Consider the following 20,330-nt stretch of genomic DNA (forward strand, 5'->3'; position numbering starts at 1 on the left):
TTGCATATTGTAATCACTTATATATTCTGCTACCTCTGTTTAAATAAACTGTGGTTGATTTCTTAATTTTCAGTAAGAAATGCACCCTGGAGCCCTAAAGGAAGAAAAAACAGAACACTTAGAAGTTATGGTGGGATCTGAGAGCTGACCTCACAGTGTTTCTGAGAGCTGACCTCACAGTGTTTCTGAGAGCTGACCTCACAGTGTTTCTTGAAGTCACAACCCGGAATAGAGAGAACCCTTACACATATGCTTACAGGATGTGTCTGCTATAAACATGATTTCTCACTACATTAAAATTATTGTATTTATTACAAATTAAACTTAGACCTCTAAAGCACACATAATTTAGCTGAAATTCAGCAAACACCATTTTTACATGAAATTTGGTTAAAAGTATTTACATTTTAATAACTGCCTGTTTTCAACGTACCTTTGTTAAAGTTCATTATGAAATTGAGCCTTGATTTTATATCGATACAAGGAACCTGCTCCTTCGCCAAAGTTGTTCAGTGTCTTACAGATGTACAAACCATTGAGGTCAGAGGTCAACTTCAAGAAATGCAATCGGTTTCCCTCTGCCTTCACATCTTCAGGCAAATTCCCATCCTGTCTAGACATCAAGAGCAAAGTTCTATCAGGAGGGTTGAGCATGTGTGTGTATGTGTTAAGTTAATACTAAGTTAATTAATTAAATGTAGCTGAACAGCATATGACTGTCCTGCCGAGTATCATGTTAGAAACACACTACAGTTGGAATCACTCAACAGACTAGACATAGTTCAGACCTGATGTGTTTAGATGGCTCACCTCAACTACTGTATTTATAAAGGCTCATATAGTTCACATATTGTGAACATGAGTCTGCTGTAAATAAATAGAGGCAGAGGTTTGCATACTGAGGAAATTACTAATGTTTCTCAAAATAAACTAATGGATTTTGGTCAAATCACTGCATTCATTTACAGCAGAAGTGCAACAAATGCCATGTAAGGGAAGAAATGAAATCAAAAGTGAGGAAGTCCAGTTTCACATTCATTTACCTCTGCCAGCTGTACTGTGTGTTTTCAGGATCACCCTCTGCCACACACTTATACTCTTCAGCATAAGTTGGGTTTTCAACGGGCGTGACATATACCAACTGGGGATGAGCTGAAAAGTAAGAAAACAACCACATGAAATCCCCATGGAATCACACACACACGCTCAATCTCAGGCTTACCCTCTCACCTGAACCTGGCACTTTGAAAAAAAAAAGTAATATAGCTGACTGGGTGATGAGTAAAAGTTGTCTGTGGTACGTACTGCATTTACCACACCTCAGTCAAACTAGCGTTCAGGGTGGAGGTAGGAGAGAGAAAGTGGAGCATACCATTTGCGAGGCAAGCTCATGGCTGTATTTTTATTTTTTGTTACATTTATACATAACCTGTTTATTCAGCTAAACATGAGGTTTGAAATGTAAGCCAACATTTAGTACAAGGGCTTGATAACCTGTTTTCGATGGCGGCGACTCTTCCCCTGGGCTGCATCAGTGACCCAGCGTCAGCAGCATTAGCAAACAAGTGCTTTGCGTTTAAATGGTACTTCATACTGGTAGAACTCCTACAATAAACTAATTCCGTGTTGCATAAGGTGCAAACAACTTTAGTATTGTCAATGTCTCCATTAGGAAGCTTCTTAAAAATTAACTTTCCATGAAGCAAACCTGGCGGCTTCGTGGCTGCATCCATGTAAACACATGTGCGATTTGTTGTGGTAGTCTTTGTAATTCTGGAACGATCTAGATTCGATTGTAACCAGAGACGGACACACATGCAAAGAGTCAGGGGTTTTATTCGTACACTCAACATTAATGGGGTTAGAATCCAGAGATATGCATCCAACAGACAAACTTGGAGACTCACAACTGACAGACAATCTGGAAGCACGACGATGAGATCGACGGATCTTGTTTGCACAGCGGTTACAAGAATCACAAACGTACAGTAATAAAGAAACCCATTCTGAACAAGGCAGACTAAAGAATAACGAACAATACACGCAATAACTTAAAGAAAGGATATAAGGGAAACACACTAATGGGTTAAGAATCAAATAACCAAACACAGGGAACCAACCGGGGCAGTACACTCAACCTAACACATTCACGAGAGTAAAACCAAAACGCAAAAAGACGATCAATACAATAAATGCAGTCTCGCAACATACAACTACCGCGCAGAGAATCAACCAAACGAACTAACCTGCTGTATGTCTCAACACACACCTAATGACTCAAACTGAACTACTCACAACTAAGGGACAAAACATTACAGACAAAAACACAAGAAACAACCAAGACAACGACCGGCTAAGGACGAGGGGCTGGAATTTCTAAGAAACCTTGTATCACGCCAAACACAACCAACGACCAGCAAAGACGGTATCCAAACTAAGGATTTAAATAGAAGATCTAAATGAGGAAAACGAGACACAGGTGATGCACTTACAACAGGGGGCGGATCTAGACGGAGGAAAGGAAAGGAAAACCCACTAAAACAGAAGAACGAAAATCATTGTCGGGGGGCAGGACGATGTGTTACAAATTCACATGTTTGAAAACTCGTTCTCGCCCCTACTGTGCAATTTGGTTAGGAATACACCCGAGCTAAACTATCAAGGTGAAAGTCATCATAGTTTGCTTACCTATTTTGACCCAGTTCCCAACCCAACTTTAAGAATAGATTAATGGTGAAATTTTTTATATCGCCCGATAAGAGTATCACATTATCGAACGCCGTTAACGCCGATAACGGCCCAACACTAGTTAGAACCATAGAGATTATTTGATTATCAACCCCCTTTAATGTACTGTATGTAGGCTTACAAATTCATGTTTGACTGAATATGCCCTCTTAAAGTATGTAGGCTTAAAGTACTATTTTCATGTTTAACTGAATAAACCGTTGAACACGAGTAGCCTACATTTTATTGAGCTTTTTTTTTTCTTCAAGTATCAAAGTAGAACAGCTTTCTCAAGCAGTCATTGATGCATTTTGGAAACAGGAGATGAGCCCCTGGTCTAATGCACCTGTTACGGTGACAGTCCCGGACCATTCCCTGTGGGCGTGCCGCTACGGTGTCTGCGTGTCGTTATGTCCATGTATGTACTTCCGTGGGTGTGGGTTGTCCGTGAGCGTGTTCGTAGTCTCACCTGTGCCTTGTCTCGAGATCACGAGGGTCTGTGTTAATCACCTATTTAATGTGCGTTCGCGCAGTGTCTTGTGCTCGTCTTTGTCTAAGGTTTCGTGCCTGTGTGAGAGGTGTATGTTTCTGTTTGCACTCCGCACAGAGCTTCACGTGTTTGTGTTGTCACATTAAACGTTTCATATTGCACAGTTCGACGTTCGTCGTGCCTCATATTTCGAACGTCACAGCACCCTCTGTATTAAGAAACCTTATCTCAAAAACCCATATTCTGAATCAGCCATTTTAATCTAGATTACTGTAGATTAATTTCAAGATTTCAGGGAGATTAATCTAGATAAAAAAATTAATCTATGCCCACCCCTGGTTCTAACATTTTGTCAGCTTTTCAGAGGTGAACGTCGATGAAAAAACAAAAACTAAATTTTTTACTCTTTACAACTTTTTACTCTTATTGTTGGGGTACGGGGACTCAATTTAGGAGGACATGAGCACCCCTAAAAGGGTGCTGTGGTATAGACACACCTATACCATATACATTGGTATGGTATAGACACACCTATACCATATACATTGGTGTGGTATAGACACACCTATACCATATACATTGGTGTAGTATAGAAACATCTATACCATATGGTATAGGTGTGTCAATACTACACCAATGTCTATGGTATAGGTGTGTCTATACCACACCAATTGGTGTGGTATATACACACATATACAATAGACATTAGTGTGGTATAGACACACCTATACCATAGATATTAGTGTGGTATAGACACACCTATACCATAGCCATTGGTGTGGTATACTGTAGACACACCTATACCATAGACATTAGTGTGGTATAGACACACCTATACCATAGACATTACTGTGGTATAGACACATCTATACCATAGACCAGGGGTACTCAACTGGCGGACCGCGGTCCGGATCCGGACCCGAACGCAGTCCTGTCCGGACCCAATCTCATTCCTGATTAACTGGATACGGACCAAAACAAAATCGTAGCATTTATTTCAGGGCTATTGAAAAAACACTCCGTCACGAGTGTTACGTTTGCCACCCCCGCTCAACAACAAGCCTGCCTGGTTGATGCTTCGCGAGCGGCGCGAGGGTCCGCGCGGCGACAATGACGTAATCGCTGTGGCTCCGCGTGTGCGTGAGGGCCTCGCGCGCTGTCGGTTCGAGAGGTCGTGCACCTCTCGAATTTTGTAACTTAAACATAATTAAGTTAAATATTTATACATATACTCGAAATAATTCGCTTTTATCACATTATTTAATGGTTATTTATTTAAAAAACGCCCAATCTTCACATCTTCACGTTCTCTCATGTTTCGTCCTGGAATTACAAGAGGCTCGTATTTGTTAACCTAATAAAAGAGAACTATTCAGCTATTTGTTGTGAAACCAAGTAGTTACAATTTCAAGCATTTTAAAGTACTTTAACCTAAATTCCAGCACTTTTCAAACCTGAAACATATAGCAACATTAAAATTGGTCAGGTAAATGTTCATTACCCTGTTTTGAGGGGTGTTTCTACCACATATCGTTTCGGACAAAACGCCTATCGTTTCGGAGAACACTGCAGTGACGCTCGCGAAAGTATAAACGCCTCCACCGTTCGCGCACCGTCCCCCCCCCCCCCCCCCCCCCCCCCCCCCCCCCCCCCCGCTCAACAACTTACGTTCGCCACCCCCTCCGCACCGGACCTCAGGGCACAGGTATCTGCCAAAATTGGACCGCGGACAAATTTAGTTGAGTACGCCTGCCATAGACATTGGTGTGGTATAGACACACCATACCATAGACATTGGTGTGGTATAGACACACCTATACCATAGACATTAGTGTGGTGTATATACACACCTATACCAGACATTAGTGTGGTATAGACACACCTATACCATAGATATTAGTGTGGTATAGACACACCTATACCATAGCCATTGGTGTGGTATACTGTAGACACACCTATACCATAGACATTAGTGTCGTATAGACACACCTATACCATAGACATTACTGTGGTATAGACACATCTATACCATAGACATTGGTGTGGTATAGACACACCATACCATAGACATTGGTGTGGTATAGACACACCTATACCATAGACATTAGTGTGGTGTATATACACACCTATACCAGACATTAGTGTGGTACAGACACACCTATACCATATACATTGGTGTGGTATACAATATACACACCTATACCATAGACATCGGTGTGGTATAGACACACATATACTATAGACATTAGTGTGTTATAGTGTGTAGTCTGTGCTACACAGGACACTGTTTAGAGATCTTGGCATAAGAAATCATGAAGTGCTACTGCACACTCATAGGTTTCACACCATGTTTTTCCGCTGACTTCGACATGATTTCTCTAGATTTCTGCATGGTTTTCTGTGTGCGTATTGTTTCTTGTTTGTTGTTGGTGTTGTTGGTTTAAATATAGATGAGTGTTCTATGATATAAATACAGGTTTTAATACATGAACTTTATTGACTGGACAATATTATTAATAAGATTAAATAAACATATAAAATAAGCAATATTTAAAGCCTATTAAAAATAGAATTCGAAAGGCAGAAAAAGTTTGTTACTATAAGGATTAACATTTATGTCATTAGTCATTACACACACACATTAGGCATCACACACCCATTGCTTTTCTCTGTATGCATAGCCATAGAGGGCCACGACACTGACACAAGCAGTAACACATTTTTAAATATATCTTGAATTATATTATTTCAATATGTGAGGACTCAGGAGGACTGTTTAAATACAAATTGAACCAGGAAGTTCATTGGTCGACAGGCTCAAACACCTGTTGTAAATATTGCCTTTTAGCTCCTTGTTAGGGAACAGCAAGTTATGCAAAAGATACTGAAACTTTGATCAGTTAGATATGTGCATTCAAAGGTTTAGAGAAGGTCACATTAAATTCACCTGTAAAGGTCAGAGTGCATTTTAGGTTCATCCAGGAATTTCACCCACAATTCAAATATCCCAAACGTTTTGTGAGTAGTGTATATAGTGGTGAACCAACCAGACACTGTTATGGTAGGTAAGATGCAGAAAACAGCGTCAGTAATAGATGTGGCAATTCCAAGTGATAGAATCATCCAAAGAAAGCCAAATAAAAAGAAAAAGTGACAAGTGACTGACAAAAGAGAATGTGTACGGTTTAAACAGGTTGTACCTGTAAATTCCATTCCAAATTCGCCGCTAGATGGCACTACAAACTACAAACAAGGCATCAACAGCGACATTGGTACCTGCTGAGCCTCTTCAGACAGTGGATAACCTAGCTGCTCACTGGAAAGGAGTGACCGTCTCAAAGCAGGACCACCAGGACTGTTCATCAGAGTCTTCCAAGAATGACTCTCCCACACAGGCGAGCAATTCCTGGAAGTTCTGATATTCGGTCCTGGAAACTCAGCACTGTTGTTTGTTTTCAACTACAACTTTTTCGTTTCCTCCTCAGTGAACTGACAGAGGAGTCGGATCAAAGTGGGAACTGTCACTGCACCTTTCGTGAGAACCATGACACTGCACGGTTACTTTTGAAGAAATTGTGAATAAGCCACTATCGTAATATCATAAACTCTCACGACCTCATGTTTAGGTGTAGTTTTCCAAACTGAATTCCCGTTCTACAAAAAAAAAACTATAACTATGCTACTTGTCACTAAGACGTATAGCCTACGTATATTTACATAAAACAAAATATTGTATTGTACATTAGACTTGTGCTAATTTACAACATTTGCCGCATATAAGTCAATCCGTTTAAAAGTTTTCCATCTTACCTAGGGTGACTCCGCTGAAGAAAGAATATATTAAAATTATAACAAGAAACATTTTAATTTACATTAATTAAGCTTGAGGAACGTCCTGATGAGTCGAAGTTCAGAGACTGCAAAGCACTGGTGTCTGAGCGCCTCAGCGAATGTGAAAGGAGGAGTTCAGCATTACTGAATAATAACATCCTGCCTTCTGTCAAGACACAACTTAAACTTTAACTTTATTAAGATGGAATTCGTTTAAAAGGTCAAGTATTCAAAGGAAAGCTTCAAATTATGGTGGAAAGCTTTTTTATTATAATAGCCTACAACAAAACAACGATCAACATTACACTGCACTGAAATGCCATTCAAGCAAATTACTAGAAATGTATCATGCTGATATTACGATCACATTTTATGGGTAATTTAACGCTTATAATGTTAATAAAACACAACCACCAACTAAGTTTATATATTGGTAATCTATTATCAGTTATCTATTAAGCAATCGCAAGTGCACGAGACTAACTTCACTGAGGCGCTTTGGGTCGCTTGTGGCTTCTTTGCTGCTGCCTCTGCGCACTGCACGCTCTCTGCTCTGCGGTTTCCTGGACTTTAAACAATAATGTTCAACCTGTGCCGTTTTTAGTGGAGCTTGACAACCAGCCGTATGATTTTCGATAACAGGACGTGGCAAACCTCCGTCAAAATATTTCTTAAGCAAGCTGGAACCACTGAGAAGGGTCCAACTCTATAAAATAAGAAACCTAGATGACAGAAGCGCTCATCCAGACCCAGATTACTACAGCAACATTAATGTTATGATGCAGCACATTAATGTTATGATACCTTGAAACCCTCGAGCCAGTGTTGCCTTGCCACCGTGTGCACATAAAATACCTTTGGGCATGACTAAGCACTTGGGGAGTAAAGCTGGCATGTTGTGCAGGAGGGACACGTCCACGCGCGCACACACACCTAGCCCTCTCTGTGTCTCCAAATTTGGTTTCTCACACCTGTTCTTCCTCGCCATCACGCTGCTGTTGCTTTGCATCCTCGTCAGCATTTTAATTCTGTTTATTTTGGAAAATAGAGACACTTTGAACTATTCTAGCTTGCTCCCCGCTGACGTAACGAAGGTAACAAGTTTTTTTTATTTCCCTGTATGTAACAGGTGAGATTTACACACCACGGTCAAAACTGGAAATTAATCTTACTGCATAGCTCCTGCTAAAAATATTTAGTAGCTCGAATTTCACACTGATATGGTACTGCATTTTAACAAGTGTCAAAAGTCAAAAACATATTTAAAAATTTTTATTTGATGTACAAATATTATTTAAAGATGCACATGTATTTAAAAATACACTTACAACTTTACATTGAAATTTACAAATACATCACACTTACACACATTACTCATTGTCTTTTCCCTAATACATGTCTGTTGTCCACATTTTGCTTATGTTTACTTAGCAAAGCTGTTACCAATGAGGTACACGTAAGAGCATTTAGGCACGTTGTGGCATAATTTAGGCATAATGGCTTTCAGTAAAAATCCTCGTCCATTACATATTGGCAACGATGGCATTGCATTATTCAAATCAGGACAGCAGAGGCGTCCAGTTACATGGGGATCGGAGGTCCACTTTGCGTCTCCCATGAGCTTTTACAATGGACGGTTCTCCTGCAGAAGACATTGGTGATGTCCTTCGCCTGCTTTCAACCACTTCATTCCGTCAGCAGTTAATTTTGTTTTTCAAGATTTCACAATAAACACTTCCTCCAATATGGACAGGAAGTAGCATATAGTTACTGTACTATTTCACAATAATCAGTGTGGACAGTTTATGGTAATAGTCTCTCAAATGTTGAACCTAATATCATGTTTATCATTCAACTTCATGTTTATCAGTTTCCTCAGCTTATTACAAGGGTCAATGTTTGATGTATAAACAGCATTTAGAGTTGCATGTAATAAGATCAGATGGTGTTATAAATATCCTTCGCATGTACTCACATACAGTGGTACATCCAAAAGCAAGTCAAGGAACTTGGCAAAGTGGGAAAAACACAGTAGAGAATAGGCACACTCAGGAGAAAGCAGAGAAGATCAGGTATGGGGCCTAGTGCAATCTGAGGCAAGAGACACAGAACATACATGAGAGACCCTGCAGTAATTAACAGAGGTCCAATGAGCTCATAATGATGAACAGAGGATGCTAATAACTGTGAGATGGGGCCAGGGGTGGAGCTGAGATTGGACCAGCAGGGCTGAATTTCCCACTCGTGGGATCATTAAAGTTTATCATTATCATTATTATTATTGGTAGATTGTAGATCAGTGGAACTGAGTACTGACAGTCTTTCTTAGAGGGAGGTTGTGACAATGTAGGCCTCAATGTATTATGACCATGTATTATGAAAGAAATGCCCAATAAATATGTCACTTGTGCCAAAAGATTGGGGAACATTCTGGATCATCGTTACCACTAAAGACGCCTATTGCGCAGTTATGTGTGCAGCTATCCGTCATTCTGACCACAGTCTTCTCCACCTCGTACCCACATACAGGCAGAAATGTAAAAACCAACAAGACTGTCATCACAGCAGGGGAGAGGCGGACCAGCGGAAACTCCGAGGACCTACAGAGCTGCTTTGAACTGGTTTATTTTTGAAGATGCCTTAGCGAATACGCAGACACTGTGACCACAGTCAGCTGCATCTCATTGTCAACACAAGTGAAACACAGCAACAATAAATCTTGGTTTCTGTAACGTATTGAACAGGCAGAGAGGGATCCAAATGCGGAAGAACACCGCTTTTATTGAAATGAGACGCTGGCACAAACACAGGCAGGTGAATCACGAGTACTAGGATCAGTAGTAACAGCGTTTTCTTGGCGTGGTCAGGACGGTCCAGGGTCATACCGGGGGAGCAGAAGTCAGGAGGTACAGAGGGATTAGGCAGGAGACAAGGTCGGGGACGTAAGTGAGGGTCAGGACACAGGAGAGCAGACAGGATATAGAAAGGCTTGGTACGCGGCATGAGTCGGCAGTACTTCGCAACTGAGATGTGCTGGTGAAGTGCTTAAGTAAGGCTGAAGGGGGCGTGGTAATGAGGGGCAGGTGAGGTTGATTAAGGAAGATCAGGTGGCATTCCTGACAGTTTCTAGCTGAATTGAAGCAGTTTTGGAGGGGAAAAGGAGGCTGTATTCAAGAGTGAGGGCAGAACTCGCTACAAACAGGCCTAATACAATTTATGTAGGTATTTGAACATCTGGTTCCAGCCCACTTGAAGACCATTAAAAAACCCCTGTGTGATCCCCTACAGCTGGCATATAGAGCTAACACATCTGTCAAAGACATGGTCAACTTAACCCTACACTTCATACTACAACATCTCGACAACCCTGGCACCGATGCTAGAGTTCTGTGTGTGGATTGCAGCTCGGCATTCAACTGCTGATGACACCACTGTGATTCAAACCCCAATGAGATGACACGGTCTACAGGAAGGAAGTCGAACATCCTGTGTCATGGTGGTGCAGTAATCACCTGCCACTGTCATTGTAAAGACAGTGGAGAGGATGATTGATGCCTCCCCCACCACCACCACCACCACCTCAACAGACTCAATAAACTGATCCGAAGAGCCAGTGATGTTGTGGGTGTGGAGCTGAACTCGCTGACGGCAGTGTGTGAGAGGAGGACACTGTCCAAGCTACGCACCATCATGAACAATGGCTTCCACCCTCTTCATCACACAGTGATGAGCAGCCCCGTCGACAGGGGGGGACAACCGGGTCTTTTGTCCCGGGCCCCAGGGCCAGGGGGGCCCATCAAAGAGCCCAGCAATTTATTTTTTATTTAAAGTCTATAATTTTTAAATAATCTTGAAATCTTTCATTAATATAAAATTCTGTACTCAAAATAAGCTCAATGGCTAAAATATATGTTTTTTACCTATCTGCATATTTTCCATTAAGTGCATACACCCCCGCCTCCCACTGAAAAATGGTTTGATCCAGCGACCTAACAGGCTGGTACCTGCTCAACAGCGGGAAATACAGTGGTGGATAGTTAAAGTAAATACAGAAATCTGGAACGCAGAAAAGAAAGGAAAAACATTTACCTGACGAATTTTAAAGTTGCATTGTGTTCCAGGTTTGAAAAGTGCTGGAATTTAGGCTAAAGTACTTGAAAATGCTTGAAATTGTAACTACTTCGTTTCACAACAATATCTGTCAGACTGAACAGTTCTCTTGTATTACGTTAACAAATACGAGCTTCTTGTAATTGCAGGACGAAACACGATAGAACGTGAAAAAGTTAATATTGGGCATTTTGAAAATAAACAACCATTAAATTGTCACGGTGAGGCGGCCCCCTACCGGCCGCCTCTGTCCACAGCGGCTGTTGTTGTTGTTGTCTGGTGACGTCATGTGCGTCCCTCAGGTGGGCGGAGCCCGTGATCCGTCTCACCTGAGGGTCGTTTGTTTGCCTATAAATGTCTTGTCTTTGTACCAGTTGACCGCTGGTCATTATATCCTTAATTTGGAGATAGTGCACGGGTTTTAGGTTTGCACACTTTCTATTAAACCATCATTTTTCCCTGAGACTTGGCGTGATTGCTTCCTTTTCGTTGCTCACCCCTGCCAGTCCAGGAGGTGAAGTAGCTGCGCCTTGGAGAGGTAACCTGCACACCCACACACACACGAGGGACGAGAGAGGAGCCGTAGCCCCTCGTCCTCACACCCATGGGGCTTACCGGCTGAATGCCGGTTAGGGCGTGAGGGCCCTGTGACCGACCGGGGCGTGGTTTTGTGTTGTTAACGGCCCGGTCGGTCCAGGGTCCCGCCCGGGGAGGTGAGCTGTGTAATGTTTTGTGTTTTATGTTTCAGCTCCTGGACGGCAGGAGGTGTGTTCCTGCCTGTCTCTGCCTTCCTGCCCCTTCATGTTTTGTGTGCAGCCGCTGTGTGCCACACACCCAGTGGAGGGGAGTGCGGCTTGGTGGGGGGTCTGTCACGGTGAGGCGGCCGCCTCTACCGGCCGCCTCTGTCCACAGCAGCTGTTGTTGTTGTTGTCTGGTGACGTCATGTGCGTCCCTCAGGTGGGCGGAGCCCGTGATCCGTCTCACCTGAGGGTCGTTTGTTTGCCTATATATGTCTTGTCTTTGTACCAGTTGACCGCTGGTCATTATATCCTTAATTTGGAGATAGTGCACGAGTTTTAGGTTTGCACACTTTCTATTAAACCATCATTTTTCCCTGAGACTTGGCGTGATCGCTTCCTTTTCGTTGCTCACCCCTGCCCGTCACATAAATAATGTGATAAAAAGAGAATTATTTCGAATCATTTCGAGTATATGTATAAATATTTAACTTAATAATTAAGTTAAGGGGGGGGGGGGGGGGGGGGGGGGGGGGGGAGGTGGGGGTTGGGGTGCACATGAAACTTTCTTCTTGTCCCGGGCCCTAACAAGACTGTCAACGGGCCTGGTGATGAGTCATAGGAGCACATTCAGTGCAAGACTCATTCTGCCTAAATGCACTACAGAACGCCACAGGAGGTCTTTCCTACCAGTGGCTATCAAACTTTACAACTCCTCTATTATAACATGCCCACATGTACAGCAATATACTAAAGGTTAGTAAAGGTTAGTAAAGGTTTTTTGTTTCTCAGAAGAAAGCACCTTTCTTGTGTTCAGCAATGAGCGGAGGGTCAAGGAGGATCACCAAGGATTAATTCTTCAGTTTAATAGTAACACTCTGCAGAGAAGTGTGTGGTGGAGAGCTCTCGGAACAAATGAGGAACAAACTACTCTTAAAGAAGAGAGGTTTATTCACACAGGCAGGCTGTACCCAAATGTTCAAAGATGAGAGTGCGCTCCCCTCATTTATACATACACAGACCAGCCCTGTGCGTGCAAGCAACAGGGTGGGCTCAATGAGGCTAGTCTAACATAGGTGATATATTCTACCATTTAAGGAAACAAATGCATTCTTCTCAAGAAGCCTGTGTGAAGATGAAACATGATTCAAACGTGTGCATCAAGCGCAGCACCTTGAGTTGAAATGCTAAGCCGTTTCTGGTACACACACTCAGAACGTACCAGAGGAGGGAGAGGTGAGGAAAGGTGGAGAGAGGTGAGATAAGGGGGGAGAGTTGTCAAAAGGGTGTCAGGGGTCACAGAGAGCATTAGTGGACACAATGTTCAGAGTTACAGCAAGCATAAGAAGATATTCCTTCAATTATTCTATAATACCATTTATATATTGCATTATACTTTACTTTATTATTCGTTCTTGTATTATAAGCCCTTATAGTTTTAGATAATTTTAAGTAAATTTTTCTTGCTGTAATTTACTTCTTGGGAGGGCTTATACCTAGGTTGCTACTGTAATAAGTGCAATTTCCCACCTGGGATCAATAAAGTATTTCTGATTCTGATTCTGATTCAATGGCTCTGTGGTTTCCTATGTAGAATCACTCAAATTCCTGGGTACCACCATATCCAGGGATCTGAAGTGGGAGGAGAACCGCAACGCACAGCAAAGAATGTACTTCCTAATACAGTTAAAGAAGTTCAACCTGCCGCAGAGTTTGATAATCCAGATCTACACAGCGAGTCTGTCCTTACATCATCTATAACTATCTGGTTTGGCTCAAAACTCCAGCGCATTATAAGGACGGTGGAGAAAATCACTGGATGCAACCAGCCACCACTCCAAGATACTAACACCAGCAGTGTGATGAAGCGTGCCAGCATTGCTGACATCACCTCTCCCAGCCTCTCCCCTCTGGTAGGAGACTCAGGACTATCACAGCTAGCACAACTAGCTTTTCCCCCAGAGCAGTAGCACTCATCAACCACAGGGGACACTTTGCATTTTAAAAACCACTTTCTGTGACACAAATGTTATTTTGCACAGTTGCACAAATACATTAGCTTTCAATGCAACTCTGTATCATTCTGTATATAATACCTCTATAATATACTTAAATATATATATTTGACTGACATGTGTGCTAATGTACACATCCTATATGTACAGATATCCTTATTTTCTGTAATACTAGAAGTCTATCTTTATTAGTATTTTATGACTTACTTATTTCCTTTTTGTGTGAGTGTATAGTTAAATACTTTAGTATTAGTATTTAGATTTTATTTGTTAGTATGTATGCTGTGTAATTGGTTTTAGTATGTTACGTGTCATACGTCTAGGCACTCGCCAAGACACCAATTCCTTGTATGTGTTTACACTTACTTGGTGGTATAAAGTGATTCTGATGATTATAAAGTGAGTTTATAAAAGCTTGCTGAGGATAGACGTCTTTGCACTCCAAACAGGCTGGATAGTTTGTGGATGTTCAGTACAGTAGAGACTTGGTGAAACAAAAAAATTTATTCAGCTGCATCCAAAGACCTAAAACTGTAGAAACAGAAAGTGCTTTAAGGACACAGATGAATGTCAGTAACTGAGCTATTTAGAAAAAAAGGTGATTGGTTATAAACACTCCGGTGTCTCTGTTCCCAGTGTCTGTGCTATTCCTTGCCAGTTTATCCCGCCCTGCTTGTCTGTTGCCCTGGTTTCCCTCTGTCTGCCACGCCTGTCGTTATCGTCCTCAGCTGTGTCTTGTTAGTTCCGTGTACTTATAGTCCCTGTGTTTCTAGCCCCTTGTCGGTTATTCGTTCTCTCATGCTGTTGTGGATTCATGTGCCTTGTTACTTCAGTTCCTGGTGTTTATAATCTCTGTTTGTTTATTCTCTGTTCTGTGTTACCCAGCCTGGTTTTGTTATCGGTCTGTGTCGTCATGCCCTTGTATCTGTCTCATCTGGATGGCTCGCCTGTTATGATCCCTGCCTGTGACTACAATCTCGATTATGGAATGCCCTGTAATAAATCTCGCTCTTCTCAGCATTTGTGTCTGCCTCCATGTTCTGCGTCGCGCAGATCGTTACAACAGCTTTTTAAGCATCTATATTTATTTCATCTTTTATTTATCTGTCTGTTTAATTTATCCATATTTCGCCTTACCTATATGGAAAATCGAATTCAGGAAGGTGTCTTCAGTTTTATGTTCATATCTATAGAATGAAGCATAATTAATACTGTTGTGAGTTGTGGCTGTGCAGATATATAGTCCATTGAGGTCAGAGGTCGACTTCAAGAATTGCAGTCTGTTGCCGTCTGCTTGCACTCCGTCAGGAAGTGTAAGCCAGCCCTCCCTAGCGAGGAAACCCAGAGCAAGACGTGTGTTAGACATTGGACTTTTAACTACAACTTTCAACTTTCAACCCCTGCAAAGCTAGAATTGTTTATTTCATATATTTACATGGCAATGAAACATGTTTACATGTCAATATGTGTGTTGTGAAACTGTATTTACATGAGGATGAATGCATTTGTTATTCAAATATGGTAAACTTGGTTTTGTTTTAAATCAGGAGTAGTGCAACTGAAGGTCAGTCTGTCGCAGTGCTAGATTAGGGTTGGGATTGTAACGCCGGGGGTGTGTCCTAAAGGCAAAAGCAGTGGGCGAAGGGGGCAGTGGAACATCTTTACTCTCCATAGTCTAGACCAGCGGTCACCAACCACCGGGCTGCGTGCTGGTACTGGTCCGTAGGCCACACAGAAAAAATATACATTTTATCGACAATCAGAGTCTGAGTGATGTATTATTTTTGAAAAATAATAATAATAATTTGAATTCTCTTTCCAATTACATCCGTCGGTGCGTCTGGTGAGTTTTATTTTTATGCGGTTTATATTTGTTTTTATGCCAGTTGTGTCATTTTATTTTGTCATATTTACCCCCCACACTTTCAGGGCAGTCGTGGCTTGGTGGTTAGGGAACTGATCTTGTGACCAGAGGGTTGTGGGTTCGATTCTCAGACCTGAGGACATGACTGAGGTACCCCTGAGCAAGGCCCTTAACCCTCAATTGCTCACTTGTATAAAAAAATGAGATACAAATGTAAGTCGCTCTGGATAAGGGTGTCTGCCAAATGCTGTAAATGTACTTTAAAGGCTGGTCTGTGAAAATATTGTCTGATATGTAACTGGTCCGTGGTGCAAAAAAGGTTGGGGACCGCTGGGCTGGTCTAGATGAGAACAGCAGACTTGTATATGCTGACAGACACAACAAGTTGCAGTCAGTGTCAGTGCTGAGGGCATGGGCGTGGCTGGGGGGTGTGTGCATGATGGAGTGGCCGAGGGCATGGGCGTGGCTGGGGGTGTGTGCACGAGGGAGTGGGCGTCTCCCCTACATTTAGATATTCTAACACAAACATTTAAAAATTGCTATATTTTTGTTTGTGTTTTTGTTTATCTTTTACCTCTGCCAGGTGTATGCTGTGTTTTCAGGTGCAGCGTCATCTACACATCGGTACTCCTCAGCATAAAATGGATTTTCAACACGCTCCACAATGTAAAGTGCTGTAAGAGAAAGCACATGTGCAAGCTTATAACACAGCACTGTGAATCCGGAGCAAGACAGGCACTCGTAGTTATTTCGGCATCAGTTATAGTGATACCTTCAGAGTCAAATGTATAAGAAGGCACAACTGACCCACATCCCTGCAAGCGAAAGAGGGCTTCATCTATTTAAACCCTTGCTCTGTCCGTCTCTTATGCTTATGTGATATGTTCAACTTCCTGCTCCTGTTCTGAAGATGTTAAAAATAAGCCACCAATAGGACTGCCATTAATGCCACGGCAGTGAGCACAATGCCCAGCCCATTCTGTTTTGACAAGTGGATCTGCAACATTGTCTTATCAAGTCAAGACATATTTGTTTTTGCCTGCTATCTGTTTGTCAAGATTTTCAGCATACCAGCAAAATACATCGATCCATAAGAAATAATATAAACACAACATGTCTTGTTTAACATTATGTCCATTGATATGGTCGAAGTATTATAAGCATGAGAACATTATAATTTATTCTATATGTTCTATATATAAGTCCCCTTTGTTCATCTATGTGTGAGTCTGGTACCTTGTGTCTCTTGTCCTAGCACTACATCCTGCTCGATAAGAGAGAAGTACTTAGACTCAGTACTGCTACCAAATACCCAAACAGTAAACACTACAGCAACAGATAATCTAACAGAACTATGGAACAGCTGGAATAGTGATGTGTCGTTATCTCTGAAGTAGCTAAGACAAGGAGCTAAGCCCAAACTTATACTGCCACCAACACCTGGCCTGGCCATCAAAACGACCGAATTCTTGCTCTGGGCAAGAAGAATGAGTAACAAGGAGCGTTGATGAGAATGAGGAAATCCTTCTCTTACAGATGTTAACTCCTTGAATTGGTATGTAGTGGTTACGTAAGATAAGTGTTCTACAGTGCTGTTAAAATACACGCAACAGTGCTTGAGGTAAAGAACAAGAACCAAAACAACCTCTCCACCCTCCAACACCTACCCCGAAACGCCCAGGGCAAAAAAGCCTCGTCCATGACAGTCACCTCTTATTAGACACTCTGATGATATCTAACACCAGTGTCAAGCACCACTGAAATCAATTAGGCAATCAGCTAGGAGCAGTCGCATCAGGAAAACACAACGTCTGTACTAGATCCAAGTACTCGAATTACAGTAGTATTGCTAATGAGGGACTGATGTCAGGGAACCAAGAAGCAAAAACACTCTCTGCATCACCTTTGTAGGATCTGTGACATCATGCAGGAAATTCTATATGCTATTGTGTCCATCGGTGCACAGTACATCACCATGTTACAGTAATAAAGGATTAAAATATTAGAGGATGTATTCACTTCCAAGATCTCCTCAAACTTATGCCTGCTCAGGTGTTTATCTCAGGACTGATTCTTAGGTTTACATGGTTAACATGTTTGTAAGGTACAGCCTGCTGCATGTATAGCATATCATCTGTATGAATAGGGCAGTCATGGCCTAGCGGTTAGGGAACTGGTTCTGTGACCGGAGGGTCGCAGGTTCGATCCCCAGGCCATGACTGAGGTGCCCCTGAGCAAGGCCCTTAACCCTCAATTGCTCACTTGTATAAAAAATGAGATAAAAATGTAAGTCGCTCTGGATAAGGGCGTCTGCCAAATGCCGTAAATGTAAAATGTAAATGAATAGCTTAAACGTATAGCGAATGCACATTGCTCTGTAAATTCACAACCCCCAAGTGCTCGTGTGTGTGTGCTCGTGTGTGTGTGTGTGTGTGTGTGTGTGTGTGTGTGTGTGTGTGTGCACGGACGTAATTTTGGGGGGGGGGGGGCGGGGGGGACATGTCCCCCCCACTTTTTCAAAAGCTGGTTTTGGTCCCCCCCAGTTTTTACGGTTAAAACCAAATATTTAAATAGCGACGAATCCATGTCCCCCCCACTTTTGAAATCAAAATTACGTCCATGTGTGTGTGTATGCATGTTCTCACTTTACGGATGGGTTAAATCTGAAGGACAAATTCTGATTAGGGTGAAAAATTGGTAACTTATAAATATATAAATGTTGTGGTTGAGCAGAAATGAGTAAACCGTGGAGTTTTGCCCCAAGCACCTTAGAAAAGATACCAGTGCCAGTAAAGAGGAAGTGCCAGGACTGGAGGAGTTTATTTTAGCAGATAACAACAAGGATCAAAGGCCCCACACGGACTGTTTCAGTTGTTTTCAAGTCAACTACAATGTTGTATTCTGTCTGAATCTCACTGCCTGACCAGTGCTCTGATTTACTGCACAGCAGGAGCACTATATTATAATAAATAATAATTTAGTATTTCTCGATTTATGCAGGTAGGTTCTCATCACTAATTCCATCAATGATTTCCAGTAATGTGATACAGGCAACGCTGCGAGATCTTTCAGGAAACCCAATTCTGAGTATTTCCAAGTTTTCCATTCCACCTGTGCCGCCTACATCAAGGTAGGTGTATACAACGCATGATTTTTCACAGAATATGAAGGAATATTTACTAGTGGTTCCGTTTGTACAGAATTCAAACTTAGAACTTATTTTTCTGATTGTTTTAAAGAACCACCGCTTATTTTTATCACTGTTTCAAAGAATTAAAAAGAACATTTTGAATGCGAGAGCTAGATTTGTAACTGATTGTTTTAACAAGAAATATTAATTTATTGCCTGTGTTACTCTGTGATTTTTAGGGCAGAGACAAGGTCTTGTGTTTTCAATTGGTTATAAGTTAATGGTTTCCAACTAACCACGTCATTCTGTTGTAGGTCCTCTACAGAAAAGGCTACAGCTATAGTTCTGTAACGGAACATAGTTCACGGAATATGTCTTGCTTGAATGAACTGCTTCACGTCACAGCATAAGAATAAGTTCACGAATTGCGTAACTTTATGTGCTTAAATGTTTAAACACACTGCTGTGTGGACTTTCCTTAATGACTATAAGTTGGGCAAAGGTTTGTAACGTGTACTGTAAGGTAACTATCAAGTAGTGACAAACAGCGTTTCAAACACACCGACATGTATGCTGGTTCTTACCTTGGCTGATGGAAAAACCGACGAGTAGAACTGTCAATAAAAAGTGACAGTCAGGCATGTCTAAGTGAAATGTATGGTTTGAAAGTTAAAAGAGTTTTCGGTATCTTTGCAAAGGATTCGTCAGCACACAGCTGTATCAAAGTGGAGTAATGTTGGTCGTCTGATCTTTGGTATAAACGGGTTTTGCTCGCTCCGACGACGTCTACACGGCGTTGACGACACTTTCAGATTAGAAAGTCCTTCACTATTTTCCCTAAATTGCCTCGTCGTGTATTTGTAGCCAAATAATCTCCTTCTCTCGCACACTGGCCGCAGGATCTTACGCTTTGACATGCATAAAGGAAATATAAAAATGTATCAAATCAAATACATAAAAATAAAATTGACATAGAGCTAGAGCTACAAAAGCTACAAAACAGTACATTATATAGGCCTACATTTTATTTTTTGCTGGCCGATATTTTTTGTGGGCCATAATTTATTTTACATAAGACTGGGTAACACTATAAAATTTCAGAACGAAAGTGACATGTTATGACGCGCCTAGAAATTATGATTTGTCCAACTAGACTACAGGTCACAGAAGGTAGAAATAATCTAGGCTACTGTCTATAAATAACATTACCATGCTCTTAATGAGAATTTGATTCATACTTGGAAAAAATGATAAACATGAAAGGGCTTTGAGGTAAGAAATCCATAAATACTAAATGTGTGCCATATTTTGACAATTGTGATTTTTACACCGCAATCGAAATATGTCCTCCGCTTTTAACCCATCTGTGCAGTTTGAACACACACACACACACACACACACACACACACACAATAGTGATTACTTG

The 20,330-nt window shown here is 41.6% G+C and overlaps 1 protein-coding gene and 1 long non-coding RNA gene across 2 annotated transcripts; both read right to left on the reverse strand.

The window, feature by feature from the left end:
- Window positions 1–100: 100 nt before the first annotated feature.
- LOC143512282 (uncharacterized) lies at window positions 101–7,186 on the reverse strand. The gene is made up of 3 exons (XR_013130413.1): window positions 7,028–7,186; window positions 1,044–1,152; window positions 101–613 (listed from the first exon to the last, which is right to left on the reverse strand). It is a non-coding gene; the product is annotated as an uncharacterized LOC143512282 (long non-coding RNA).
- Window positions 7,187–12,828: 5,642 nt separating this feature from the next.
- Window positions 12,829–19,982, reverse strand: LOC143512286 (uncharacterized). Its single transcript, XM_077002404.1, has 4 exons — window positions 19,489–19,982; window positions 16,349–16,448; window positions 15,048–15,238; window positions 12,829–14,441 (listed from the first exon to the last, which is right to left on the reverse strand). Exons 1-4 carry the CDS (start codon window positions 19,544–19,546, stop codon window positions 14,380–14,382), a joined length of 411 nt encoding a protein of 136 aa, XP_076858519.1. The 5' UTR covers window positions 19,547–19,982; the 3' UTR covers window positions 12,829–14,379.
- Between the last annotated feature and the right edge of the window lie 348 nt (window positions 19,983–20,330).

Source organism: Brachyhypopomus gauderio, chromosome 4 (assembly GCF_052324685.1).
Source record: "Brachyhypopomus gauderio isolate BG-103 chromosome 4, BGAUD_0.2, whole genome shotgun sequence".
Taxonomy (NCBI): Eukaryota; Metazoa; Chordata; class Actinopteri; order Gymnotiformes; family Hypopomidae; genus Brachyhypopomus; species Brachyhypopomus gauderio.